This window comes from Equus quagga, chromosome 9 (genome assembly GCF_021613505.1).
Source record: "Equus quagga isolate Etosha38 chromosome 9, UCLA_HA_Equagga_1.0, whole genome shotgun sequence".
Taxonomy (NCBI): Eukaryota; Metazoa; Chordata; class Mammalia; order Perissodactyla; family Equidae; genus Equus; species Equus quagga.
Genome location: NC_060275.1, coordinates 59455780 through 59470655, shown reverse-complemented (window position 1 = coordinate 59470655; position 14876 = coordinate 59455780). Strand labels below are relative to the sequence as shown.

At 39.1% G+C, this 14876-nt stretch overlaps 2 protein-coding genes across 8 annotated transcripts in view; one reads left to right on the top strand and one right to left on the bottom strand.

The window, feature by feature from the left end:
- Positions 1-14876, bottom strand: part of PPP4R1 (protein phosphatase 4 regulatory subunit 1) — a 76082-nt gene extending 61206 nt beyond the window's left edge. For 2 of the 7 annotated variants that reach the window (XM_046671341.1, XM_046671344.1), the window contains exons 1-3: positions 14761-14876; positions 14561-14605; positions 13984-14037 (exon numbers count right to left, since the gene is read on the bottom strand). In XM_046671341.1, coding sequence (XP_046527297.1) covers positions 13984-14037; positions 14561-14605; positions 14761-14767 — 106 coding nt within the window. In that variant the 5' untranslated portion in view covers positions 14768-14876. The other 5 variants (XM_046671345.1, XM_046671346.1, XM_046671340.1 and 2 more) reach the window with 3 other exon arrangements.
- Positions 14814-14876, top strand: part of LOC124244556 (translation initiation factor IF-2-like) — a 2639-nt gene continuing 2576 nt past the window's right edge. The window contains exon 1 of the mRNA XM_046671179.1: positions 14814-14835. Coding sequence (XP_046527135.1) covers positions 14814-14835 — 22 coding nt within the window. The remainder of the gene's footprint in view (positions 14836-14876) is intronic.

The window sequence follows — 14876 nt, the reverse complement described above, 5'->3', positions numbered from 1 at the left end:
CCTGAGTAGGGGATCCCCACCAGAGCTCATGTGCATATGCTGGTAAAGCAGTGGCAGTGAGCGGGCAAATACAGACAGGCCCTGTCAGTGGAGCTTCCAAGGGACAAGGCACAGCTGCCAGAGATTGTGGTGGGCTCAGAATACAGAGCTCCTGCCCAAGCCCCAAGTGGCAGCAGGTGGAATCTGCAAGCAGATACTACCACTATGCAAAGGCACAAATCCACCCCATCAAATAGTATGAGGAGATATATTAATACTCCAGACCAGGAGGAAAATGACAGGCACACAGAAATCAATCCTGAAGGCAAAGAAATTTACAATCTAAATGACAGAGAAGACAAAATAGCTATCATAAAAAACTAAATGAGTTACAAGAAAACTCACATAGACAGTGCAATGAAATAAGGAATATAATTAATTGACAGGGGAAATTCTTCACAAAAGAGATTGAAATAATAAACACAAACCAATCAGAAAAGTCAGAGATGAAAAACACAATGAATGAGATACAGAAAACTCTGGAGTCCTTAAATAACAGCTGATATTATGGAGAACAGAATTATCCATTTAGAGGACAGAAATACACAAATGCTTCAGGCAGAGGAAGAGAGATAACTAAGACTAAAAAGAAATGAAGAAATTCTCCAAGAAACATCTGACTCAATTAGGAAATGCAATATAAGGATTATAGGTATTTCAGAGAGACAAGGAAAGGAGAAAGAAGCAGAGAGCTTGTTCAAAGAAACAATAGCTGAGAACATCCCAAACCTGGGGAATAGGCCAGCATTACAAGTCAAAGAAGGTAAGAGAACTCCTAATAACATCAATGTAAAAAGACCTTCTCCAAGGCATACATAATTAAAACTGGCAAAAGTCAATCACAAAGAAACAATATTAAGGGCAGCAAGACAGAAGAAAATAACCTACAAAAGAATCCCTATCAGGCTTTCAGCGGATTTCTCAGAAGAAGGCTAGGAGAGACTGGAATGATAAATTCAAAGTTCTGAAAGACAGAAAGGTTCAGCCAAGAATACTCTATCCAGTGAAAATATACTTCAGATATGAAAGAGAAATAAAAACTTTCCCAGATAAACAAAAGCTGAGGGAGTTCATCACCACAAGACCCCCCCTACAAGAAAAGAAATGATCAAGAAGGCCCTCATACTGAAAAAATAGGAAATGGTTAACAAAATCTTAAACAAGGAGATAAACATGCAGACAAAATCAGAAAAATGCAACTCTCTATCAGAACAGGTTAGCAAACACTTAATTGAAACATTAAGGATAACAAACATATATAATCAAATATAATATACAAGATAAATATAACATATAAAACAAATATAACCACTTCATTTTAACGCAAACTCACAACACAAAATGGAATAGGTTGTGACAACAATAACTTAGTTGGAGAAGAGGAAAGGAATGGAACCTGCTTAGACTAAGAAAATAAGAGAGTATCAGAAAATGGACTATCTCATCTACAAGATCTTTTATACAAGTATCACAGTAACCACTAAAAAAATCAGAACAGGGACACAAATGATAAGTAAAGAGAAAACCATCATAGAGAACCACCAAACTTGACTGGCAGTCTGAAATACACAGGACAAGAAACAACGGAAATACAGAACAACCGGAAAACAAGTAATAAAATGGCAGCATTAAGTGTTCATATATCAATAATCACTCTAAATGTAAATGGATTGAATTCTCCAATCAAAAGACACAGAGTGGCTGGATGGATTAAAAAACAAGACCCAACAATATCCTACCTCCAGGAAACACATCTCAGCTCTAAAGACAAACACAGGCTTAGAGTGAGGCAGTGAAAGATGATACTACAGGCTAATAGCAAACAAAAGAAAGCAGGTGTTGTGATTCTTATATCTGACAAAGAAGACTTCAAGATGAAAAAGGCAATGAGTGACAAAGAGGAGCAACGTATAATGATAAAAGGGAAACTATAGCAAGAGGACATAACACTTATATATGCACCTAACACAGGAGCACCAAAGTACATAAAGCAACTATTAACAGACCTAAAAAGATATATTAACATCAACACAATAATAGTAGGGGACCTTAACAGCCCACTTACATCAACGGATAGATCACCCAGACAGAAAATCAACAAGGAAATAGTGGAATTAATTAAAAAACTAGACCAGATGAACTTAACAGATATATATACAACACTCCATCCAAAAACAGCAGAAGATATTCTCCTCAAGTGCACATGGAACGTTCTCAAAAATAGACCCTATGCTGGAAAAAAAGGCAAACCTCAACAAATTTAAGAAGACTGAAATCATAGCAAGCATTTTTTCCAACCATAATGCTATGAAACTCAAAATCAACAAGAAATATGATGGGAAAGTGATAAATATGTGGAGACTAAACAACACACTACTGAACAACCAATGAACCACTGAAGAAGTTAAAGGAGAAATAAAAAAATATATGGAGACAGATGAAAATGAAAATACACCATACCAACTCATATGAGATGCAGCAAAAGTGGTCCTAAGAGGAAAATTCATAGCAATACAGGCCCACCTTAACAAATAAGAAAAACTTTAAATAAGCAATCTTAAACCACACCTAAAAGAAACAGAAAAAGAAAAACAAAGCCAAAAGTCAGAAGAAGGAGGAAAATAATAAAAACTAGAGCAGAAACATGAAATTGAAATTTAAAAAAAGTAGAAAAGATCAATAAAACTAAGAGCTAGTACTCCGAAAAGATAAACAAAATTGACAAGCCCTTAGCCAGACTCACTAAGAAAAAAAAGAGAGACGGCTCAAATAAATAAAATTAGAAACAAAACAGGAAAAATTACAACAGATACCACAGAAATACAAAGAATGATAAGAGAATACTATGAAAAAATATACTCCAAACAAATTGGACAATCTAGAAGAAACGAATAAATTTTTAGACTCACACAACCTCCAAAAAATGAATCCAAGGAGAAATAGAGAATCTAAATAGGCCAATGACAAATAAAGAGATTGAAACAATAATTGAAAACCTCCCAAAAAATAAAAGTCCAGGACCAGATGGCTTCTCTGGAGAATTCCACCAAACAAATAAAGAAGATTTAGCATCTATCCTTCTCAAACTATTCCAAAAAAATTGAAAAAGATGGAACATTTCCTAACACATTTTATGAGGCCAACATCACCCTGATCCCAAAAACAAAAACAACACAAAGAAGGAAAATTACAGGCCAATATCGCTGCAGAACATACATGCAAAAATCCTCAACAAAATACTGGCAAACTGAATACAGCAATATATCAAAAGGATCATACACACACAACGAAGTGGGATTTATACCAGGGACACAGAATGGTTCAACATCTACATATCAATGTGATACACCACATTAACCAAATGAGGACTAAAAAGCACATGATCATCTCAATAAACAGTGAGAAAGCATTTGACAAGAGCCAACATCCGCTTATGATAAAAACTCTCAATAAAATGGGTATACAAGGAAAGTACCTCAACATAATAAAGGCCCTATATGACAAACTCACAGCCAACATCATACTCAATGGGGAAAAACTGAAAGCCATCCCTCTGAGAACAGGAACAAGACAAGAGCACCTACTCTTACCGCTCTTATTCAACATAGTACTAGAGGTTTTGTCCAAAGCAATTATGCAAGAAAAAGAAATAGAAGGTATCCAAATTGGCAACAAAGAAGTGAAACTCTTGCTGTTTGCAGACAACATGATTTTATATACAGAAAATCCTAAAGAAGCCACTGGGAAATTATTAGAAATAATCAACAACTACAACAAAGTTGCAGGATACAAAATCAACTTAGAAAAATCAGTAGCATTTCTATACCCTAATAATGAACTAACAGAAAGATAACTGAAGAATACAATCCCATTTACCATCACAACAAAAAGAATAAAATATCTAGGAATAAATTTAGCCAAGAAAGTGAAAGTTCTATACAATGAAAAACATAAGACATTACTGAAAGAAACTGATGATGACATAAAGAAATGGAAAGATTCCATACACATCGATTGAAAGAATAAACATAGTTAAAATGTCCATACCACCTAAAACAATCTCCAAATTCAATGCAATGCCACTCAGAATCCCAATGACATTCTTCACAGAATTAGAACAAAGGATCCCATAATTCATGTGGGGCAACAAAGACCCTGAATCGCTAAACCAATCCTGAGAAAAAAGAACAAAGCAATCCCTAACTTCAAAATATACTACAAAGCTACAGTAATCAAAACAACATTGTACTGGTAAGAAAACAGACACACAGATCAATGGAACAGAAGTGAAAGCCCAAAAATAAAACCACACATCTATGGACAGCTAATCTTCAACAAAGTTGCTAAGAACATACAATGGAGAAAGCAAAGTCTCTTCAATAAATGGTGTGGGGAAAACTGGACAGCCACATGCAAAGAATGAAAGTATGATTATCTTTCATCATACACAAAAATTAACTAAAAATGGATTAAGGACTTGAAGGTAAGACGTGAAACCATAAAACTCCTAAAAGAAAATATAGGCAATACACTCTGACATTAGCCTCAGAAGGATCTTTTCAAATACCATATCTACTTGGGCAAAGGAATCAAAAGAAAAGAATAAACAAATGGGACTTCATCAGACTAAAGAGCTTCTGCAAGGCAAAGGAAACGAGGAGCAAAACAAAAAGGCAATCCACCAACTGGGAGAAAATAGTTGCAAATCATCTAACAAGGAGTTAACCTCCAAAATATAAAGAACTCATACAACTCACTAACAAACAAACAACCGATCAAAAAATGGGAAGAGGATTTGAACAGTTTTCCAAAGAAGATATACGGATGGCAAACAGGCATATGAAAAGACGTTCAACATCACTAATCATCAAGGAAATGCAAGTCAAAACTCCACTGAGATATCATCTTACACCCGTTTGAATGACTACAATCACCAAGACAAAAAATAACAAATGTTGGAGGGGATGTGGAGAAAAGGGAACCCTCATACACTGCTGGTGGGAATGCAAACTGGTGCAGCCACTTTGGAAAACATTATGGAGATTTCTCAAAACATCAAAAATAGAAAATTTTTTTTCTAGCTATCCCAGCTATCCCAGTACTGGGTATTTATCCAAAGGACTTGAAGTCAACAATTCAAAGAAACTCATGCACCCCTATGTTGATTGCAGTTTTATTCACAATAGCTAAGACATGGAAGCAACCCAAGTGCCCACTGACTGAAGATTAGATAAAAAAGATGTGGTGTGTGTATATATATATATATACACACATACAATGGACTACTACTCAGCCATTACAAAAGACAAAATTGCCCCATTTGCAACAACATGGATGGACCCTGAGGGTATGACATTAAGCGAAATAACTAATTTGAAAAAACTAATTTCTCCAACAGAGAAAGACAAACACCATGACTTCACTCATCTGTGTAAGATAAACAAACACACGGACAAAGAGAACAGATTAGTGGTTACCAGAGGAGAAGGGATTTAGGGGTTGGGCATTAGGGGTAATGGGGCACATACATATGGTGACTGACAAATAATAATGTACAACTGAAATTTCACAATGTCATAAACTATTATGAAAATAAAAAAAAGTGAAAAGGATTTTATAACTTTTGCAGGTAACGTTTTTGGTATTTGTCCCAAAGGAATACCTATTGCCATTTCAAGTTTCCAAATAAAACTCTGGTTGTCCTCCTCACAAAAAAGAAAAAAAAAAGATCAGCAGATCGTGCCACTGCCAATATCCTAGTAGTTACAGTATACTATAGTATGGAAGATGTTACTATTGAAGGAAACTGGTAAAGGTACACAGGATCTCTGTATTATTTCTTACCAGTGCATGTGGATTAACTATCTCAATAAAAATTTTAATTAAAATTTTAAAAAGTTTACTAAATCCTTAGAAATGATCTTTACTTGTAGGTGTATAAATGTCCTACAGCATGTTTAATCTCACAATTGAATTTAAGCAAGAATAATTTGCTAAAGTTCACTCTGTGACTATTTCAAAAAACAGTTCCCTAAAGTATACGTGTAAATAAAAGCAGCAGCGATGTATTTATCTATTTTCAAATTAGTTACCGAGATCATCCTTTCTAAACATCACTTGACAGTCAGAGGTATGCAGCATATCAAAGCACTTGCCAGTGTGGATGTTTCATACATTATAGATGTGTTGTCTATTCCGTTCAGTGAGTAAACATCTTCCTTACAGTCTTATTAACCCAATTACTTTGGTTAGTAACTCTTTTTTCCACAGGTAATCCAAACAAAATTTGAGCTAATCCAGGTCCAAATTACCACCAACCCTCAATAAATGACGTCTTCAAGTTATCTGAAGTCTTGAAGTTATTTCTACCAAAAACTACTTGATAGATTTAAAGGTAAAAATGATTTACATCAAATCTGACTTGCGGTAAGATTTTGGAATGACCACTTTAGGTAATTAACTAGTGACAGGATCAGACACATCAGATCACACTGACGTTCGTATCCACTTTTACTCCAGTGACTGGCTCCCTCATACATGAGTGGTTTAAAACACAAAGAAAAAGGGTATATTTTGCTTCTGACATTCCCATGACAGACAGGAGCTACCCAGGACGGAAATTATTTTACCCTCCAAATACTAAGGGCATGCTATTTATATCCTCCAGGACCTTTAGGAGGTTAAATAAACTACGTAAGTGATAACTTAAGGGAAGCCAAAATCAGAAGGCAGTAAGAGTGCAATAATAAAATAATAAAGTAATAAATAAAGACTATGTCCGACAGGTCTAAATTTAACCTAACATCTTTAAGTTAGGTGACTGAGTAAATTACTTAACCATTAGATAAGTCTCATCAGGTACCACTTTTGTAAATTTGTGGGACTACATACCTCATAGCGGAATACTATAAGTAAGATTATAGCACAATGCCCAACACACAGTTTGACAATAAATGGTAATTTAAAAAATAAACAAAATCCAGAAATTTCTCCCATCTCCCTTTTGTAGTGAGTTAAAGAGCTATGTAGATGATATCTAGGAAAAGAATATTAAAACCCACAAAGTCTGAATTGTATTCTCGCCTCCACCACCCCTGCCACCTTTATTTATGGGACCTTGGGCCTAAACTTTCTCATGCTTAAAATGAAAAGGATGAATATATAGTCTGTCCTCTAGCTCTTGATTTCTGTAATTCTGGGATCACTGGCTCACTGGAGGTATAGCACAACCCAGATTTTAACAGTTTATGTGATCTTCTAGATGATACAGCAAACCAATGTAAAAAATAAAATTCAACTTTTGTTTACCAATATTCTTTTGTTATCATTGAGGCTGACCAGAAAGGGTGAAAAGTGCTTCATGTCATAAAAATAAGATGTTGCTTCTCTTGACCTGGTGATCAATGTGATTAGGATGAAAGTGAATTTAGTCACTATACGGACATGCTTTATTACAGTAGAACCAGCAAGGCAAATGTCTAAAGAATTTAAATTTTCATAAATTACCATACCTTACCATTACCCTAGATGTCCTGTTCAGAGATTAAAATACCACTCTTCAAGTATAAGCCTTGTGAAATATTTATAGTTAAATATGGTTAAACACACCTGGGATGGCTTTAAAGCACTCTGGCTGCCTTCTCCCTCCCCCCAAAAATGTTCAGACTTTAGAGGGGGATAAATGAAAGCTAAAGCTAAGTGGTGGGTGTGCAATGCCTCATTTGCTTTGTCTATGTTTGTGTTTGTCTATGTGTGAAATCTCCCATTAAAAAAATTAACAGTATTTACTTGAAAAAAATCAGTGTTGTTCACCATATTAAAAAACTAAAGAAGAAAAAAACACAGATGGAGAAAAAGCATTTGGCAAAATCCAAGATCCACTCCTAATTTCAAAAAAGCTCTCGGTAAACTCAGGGAACTTCCTCAACCTGATAAAGGGCATCTGTGAAAAAATAAGAAGTTGAACAACAAAATTCACAACTCTTGCTCTTTAAATACATTGTTAAGACAAGGAAAAGACAAGTCACAGGCTGGAAAACAGTATTTGCAAATCACATATCTGAGAAATGACATTTATCTGAAATATATAAAGAACTCTCAAAACTTATTAAGAAAACTAACAAACTAATAAAAAAAATAGGCAAAAGATTTGAACAGACACTTCACCAAAGAAGATATATAGATGGTACATAAACACATGAAAAGATGAGCATTATCAGTCATTAAAGATATGCAGATTCAAACTACAAAGAAAAACCACTACACACTTAATAGAATGGCTAAAATAAAGACTGCCAACACTGAGTGTTGACAAGGGTGAGGAGCATCTGGAACTCTTTCTGCTGGTGGGAGTGTAAAACGGCACAACCTCTTTGGAAAACAGTTTGGCAGTTTCTTAAAAAGTTAAACAGCCATTCTACTCTTAGGTATATACCCAAGGGAAAGAATGTTTGTGTCCACACAAAGACTTGTACGTGAATGCTCACAGCAGCTTTATTTATAAGTCAAAAACCAGAAACAACCCAAAGGCCACCAACATTTTAAAGATAGAAAACAACTGAGAAAAGTTACCTTGCTCAAAATTATACAGTGAATAAATGGCAAGAGCCAGAATTTTGTGTGTGTGTGTGTGAGGAAGATTTGCCCTGAGCTAACAACATTCATTGCCAATCTTCCTCTACTTTGTATGTGGGATGCCTCCAAAGCATGGCTGATGAGTGGAGTAGGTCTGTACCCAGGATCTGAACCTGCAAACCCAGGCTGCCAAAGCAGAGGTCCTGGAACTTTAACCATTCAGCCACAGGGCCGGCCCCAAGGGCCAGAATTTAAATGAAGGTCTAAAGGTCTACAAAGCCCAGTGCTCTTTCTTCTAGACAGAACTATACTAGATATATTTCAGAATTATAGCATAATAAATGCTCAGATATCAAACTGATACCAACTAGGCCACAAAAGTCTGCTCCTAAGTCTAGAGAGATAAGGAGCTAGCTAAGAAGACTTGACTCAAAAGTTAGGAGAGTCAGGGGGACAGATGGGGAGAGGGGGAAACAAGTGATCTGCCAGCTGAAAGGTCTGTGCAAAACTATCCTCCAAGAAATTACAGAGAACATCAGCCCTTTAACCTCCTCAGCCAAAATTCCATGGGTGTGCCACCCACTCTTCTTCCCAAAACATTAAATTAGGATTATTATCAGATGCAAGTTAAAAACAAAACAACACCCTAACTGTTGAGAGACTGCCCTAATAAGTTGAGAGACTGCCCACACTATCATGCAGCCGATGGCAAAAATTCTTTGCCATCAGGAGAGAAAAACCCAAAATACAAGGCAAATGTAGGAGTCAAGCAAGAATAGATTAATAAACAAACATAAATTGTGTTGTGATGAGAGGAAGAACTGAGGCAAAAGGACCAGAAATAATAAACCAGTGATTAAACAAGTTGGGAGACTAGCGCACTTTACCTAGCAAGGGCTATTTATCTTTCACAGGAAGGAAGAATAAACAAAAACCTATGCATTTAGGTGGGGTTTTTTTTGGCCGTGCACCTACAAGCCCAGGCAGCTGATATGCATATTTACAAAGGGTTTTCTCCCTTTGTCTTTCTTTTTTAAAAAAATTCTGTACAGGGAATTGTTACCCAAGGCATCATTGACTCATTCCGTACACATGCAGATACCATGAAAACCACTTTTAAGCACTCTTTTCTAGGATATAAATCATATTATCTCTAAACAAAGATTTCTCCTGTCCATTCTTGTGGGTAGCAATCAAAACACGCTACCAAGTCTCATGACTCATTCTTTTCCAAATCCCTATTTAACAACACTTCTGAATGTCATGACTTCCAAGGGCACCTTGCTAGGGTTTCTTTCTTTCGTTTTTTTTTTTTTTTTTTAAAGATTGGCACCTCGGCTAACAACTGTTGCCAATCTTTTCTTTTTTTCTTTTTCTCCCCAAATCCCCTGGGTACATAGTTGCATATTTTAGTTGTGGGTCCTTCTAGTTGTGGCATGTGGGACACCACCTCAGCATGGCCTGATGAGCCGTGCCATGTCCACGCCCAGGATCTGAACCGATGAAACCCTGGGCCGCCAAAGCGGAGCGTGCAAACTTAATCACTTGGCCACAGGGCTGGCCCCTAGCTAGGGTTTGTTTTCTTTTTCTTTTTTTTTTTTTTGAGGAAGATTAGCCCTGAGCTAACTACTGCCAATCCTCCTCTTTTTGCTGAGGAAGACTGGCCCTGAGCTAACATCCATGCCCATCTTTCTCTGCTTTATACGTGGGACACCTACCACAGCATGGCTTGCCAAGCGGTGCCATGTCTGCACCTGAGATCCAAACCGGCGAACCCCGGGCCGCCGAGAAGCAGAATGTGCGAACTTAACCACTGCGCCACCAGGCCGGCCCCTAGCTAGGGTTTCTGACTGATTGCCTGGCTGCCACTGGACACAGCCCCCATTTTTTTACTTCTCACCTCCCCAGGTGGCAAGGACTTTAAGAAGCTTATCAAAACTAGTTTTCAAAAGTAGTTGGAGGGCCCTGAGTCTCTAGTCAAGGCAGTTACACCCAATTAGTTCTGGATCCATTATTAATTCACTCTATTTCAATACTGCTCTCAAACCTGAAAAACAATATAGAGTAAAAGGATTCCAAAACTTCAACAAATATGAAAAATTCTGGGGTATGGCACATTCCATAACAAAGCTCCAAAAGCTCTTCCAAGCCATGCCAGTTACAGCCAAAGGAAAAGTTCCCATACAGACTCAAGCAGCCGGATCACACCCAAGCTTCGTTCTAATTCTCTCTCTCTCTGGGTTAAATTACACCATATGCAGCATGTTAGATTAATCTTTAAGACTACTTTAAGCATGGGTTCAAACTAACTGCCTATTCAACAACCTTGGGCTGCTCCATGTTGTAAACTGGGCAATTTAAGAAAAGACAATGTTTAAAATACAGTATTTAGAATCACAGGGCCTTGCTCAAAATTCTGGCTGCTACCTAGGAGTTCTGTTTCCTGAGAAAATAATTTAGTCCCTTTGTGCATCAGTTGCCTTATTGATATCAGATTACCACAGCCTACACATCACAGGACTGTTGTGAAGAATAATCTGTGTATGAAAGCTACTGTAAACTATTAACTGTTACGTAATCATTCTTCTGAAATAATATTCTTCAATGAATTACTTTGATAAAAACTTAAATTTTAATCAAACTCCTTCAGTTAAATTATTTTTAAAAGCATTAACTCATCAACTCTTACTGTATTTTAAAAATCTAGCAACTTAGATGTCAATCAAAATTGTATCTTTGGGACACGGACAATAGAAATTTAATGTATCTTTCTCTGAAAGTCTGTCTGTAATTCTGCATTACCTCCCACTATTCAAGGAACAGAAAGGGTTTACCTAACTCTGAAGTCACTCTGCTGAGATATCTAATTCTAAGTGACTCACTGCCTTGCTTTCACTTTGAAATTCAAAGTATGTTCATGACACAGTATTGAAAGTATCACTTTTAAACTAAAATAAACTTATAGTTTTTCACTGCATTATTTTCCTAAACTTAATTTTAACAATACCTAATAGTAATGACTTTATTTACTTACCTTTCTGACCTTTTGATAGGCACCATTTTTCACATATAGGATTTTGTTTCTTTTTCTCCAACCCTTTTCCCGATTCTACCCACTATTCTACTCACTACACAGAGACTTTGGGGCTGAAAACAAAACAAATCAAAAGACCTGACAGCTTATTAGGGTCTGGCAGTGTCCCCCTTGCAAGATCTAGACCCCATCAGGTCCTCTCCTAGTCTCCACAGCTACAAATTACCTGCACAATAGTATTTACTCTCTGTCTCAGTCTAGGCTCTCCATTTAGGAAAGCAACCAAGCTTCTAGGGTTTCACCAGAAAATAGTTCCTTCCAATCTAAGGGCCACCTTAGACCCAGCTTGGCTGAAGTGGCAGGACCTGGTGCACTACTACTCCAGAGGCTTGTCTCCACACCAGTGCTGCCTGAGGCAGAAAACCGGGCTCAGAAGATGTGGTCTAGTTGTAAGAGCAGCCCAAACTCCATCTCTCTAACATCTCTGGTCCTCTACCTTCTCCAGCTTCTCCAAGATGTGACAAGCTTTTTCACTCCCTTACCAACCATCTTGCCCTCGACCTAGGCACTATGGCCATTTTCCTCTCAATTCTTTCTCCCTTCACAGGAGACTACAAGTGGTCCTTCGACTGGCCATATGTTCAAAGATTCCTTGTTCCTGAATATTCTGGGTAAAGATATCGCCTGTAAAAACTTTAACAACTGAGAACAATAAGCAATTATTCTAATAAAATCTTCAACCAAATTATAAATATGCAAATAAACTATTTGTGCCTTCAAATGTCTAAAATTTTATTCCAAATTAAAACACAGTGGGAACTAAAAGAACCTTAAAAAACTTAATTACAAGCATTAGCAGCATCTGTAACTGTATTAATTCTGTAGGGTAATGTTCAACATCAGTATTTCCTTCTCTGTTCTTTAACCTTCCCTTACTCTTTACTCTTAACAACAATAACCAACACATAACAGTCACCTTTTACCAGGTCCTAAGTGCTTTATATGCCTTAATTCATGCAAGGCTCTAAATTCTACAAGGTAGGTAATACTTATTACGCCTATTTACAAATGACAAAACTTAGCCACAAAACGGTTAAGTGAGTTGCAGGAATCTGTCCAAAGTGACAATGCCAAGACTGGAATAAAGCAGTCTGGCTCTAGAGTCTTGTCTATTAATTACTGTGCTATACTGCCTCTGATACCATCATTATTACGTTTACACTAAAACTGCTTGTAAACCACTAGAGGGCACAGACTGTGACCAGTCTTCACACAGCAGTATCATGAGTACTGAGCAGAAGTCTTTAGGCTCCTGAAGGAACCACTGTTGAGCTCTTCGCAGGTATGCCCTCCCCTCTAGACTAAGCTCCTTAAAGGTCAACGATGGAACTGACATTATGGCTCATCCCTAAGAGTACAAACAAATAAGGTGAAATAAGATAAATAAAATAAAGTGAAATAAAGAAAAATGCAGAAGATCTTGTTCTGGACATTCCTAAACACCTGCTGAATGAATGTATCTTCTTTTCACAGAGACTTGACCCTAAATACAAGAACGAGAAGCCCCGTCTCAAGATAACCATCAGAGCCACCTCTCCAAGCCTAACTTTTCAAGAAATCAATAGGTGCCTTAAACAACTTTTTAAACTTACTAGTAGGCAAGTAAGTGGCCTAAAGTAAAACATCAAACGAAATGTAAAACTTATCCTTCACCACGAGTACTGATCCCCAAATGAGAGCTTTTTACTTTAAAAAAAAAAAATCCGGATTTAAAAAAGATAAATTTGTATATGGTTCATTCACTTTAAAAATTACTACCCTTTTTAGAGAATCCTTCTAAATAATACAATTCTCCTTACTTCACTCAAAACACCCAGAAATTTAAAAATTAAGCTTAATTTGGGCAAGGGAAACCACATCAGACAATGCTAAGGATTAAGGACACAGTTTTTAAAAGAGCGATTTCAAACTGTAGCCATCTCTGAATTACTTACACAGGCACTGGCCACAGCGAACCTCAGCATCAGGCAGGCCTTCTCCTAAACACACCACAAAGTCTACCATGGGTATCATTTCAACTCAGACCATTTCCAAATTATCCTCTGATGCTCAGAAAAGCACATACGAAAAGAACAATTCCTTTCTGAAAATATTCTGGAAACAACGTCAAAGTTTGATTTTTTTAAAACAAAAAAATCAACTTTTAAAATGTCAATATCTCCAAGAAAAGCTGAAATCTTAATATCTACGGAAGTCTGGGTGGTTTATGAACATCTGCATTCAAGAATTATGCTCTCTAAATCTAGTTAACTCCCGCCAAAGCCACACCTTCTTACCTTCCTGTAATCCACAAATCAGCTGGACTGGGGACAGGTAGAGGCTGCTAAGAGCTACAGTGAAATCACAGGTAGTCACGTCCACACGGCCAGAAACGGGGCGGCCGGCCCGCGGGCTCGCAGGGACCGGGCCCCGCAGCCGGCCGCCGGGGAGCAACCCTCAGAAGCACACCTGCCCTCCTCAGGGCCTCTTCCTTCCTCGGGGGAGGGGGGGCGGTCCGCGGAAGGCGCTCGAAGGGAAAAACACACCCCAAATCCCCATTTCAAATTTCTGCCCACCAGTTCCTTCCTCACAAGGGCGCCGGGCAGCTCCCGAGCCCACAGAGATGCCGCGGGATGCGGGCGGCGGGCGAGGGGCAGAGCCCGAGCCCGGCATTACGCAGGGCGCCTCTCCCGCAGCGGGACCTGGCCACGCCGTTCCCTCCAGGAAGCGCGATTTCCCCTCAAAATCGCCCCCGGCCGGCCCCCGGCCACGCCTCGCCAGCCCGGCCCCCGGCTGGGCCTCAGGCCGCCGCCGCCCGCCCTCCTCCCCGGTCGCTCCCGGGGCCGCCGGTGACGGCGCGGCGGGCGCACTCACATCCGTCCGCGTCCTCCTGCAGATCCTCCTGGAGCAGCGAGAGGTCTGCGCCGAGGGGAGAGAAGAAAGGCCGGGTCAGCGCCCCGGAGCCGCGCCCCGCCCCGCCGCCCGCCCTCCCTCCCCGCGCCGGGACCCCGCGCTGGCCTCGGCCGGGCCGCCCCTCGGGGCGGCGGCCGCCGCCGGAGAGCAGGGGCACGTACCCGCCATCTTGTGGTCGCCCCCTCCTCCGCGGCCGCCGGGGATCCGGGGCTACATGGAGCGGCGCGAGCCGGGGAGCCGGTGGACGCGCGCGGGAGGGGCGGCGGGGAGGAGGCCG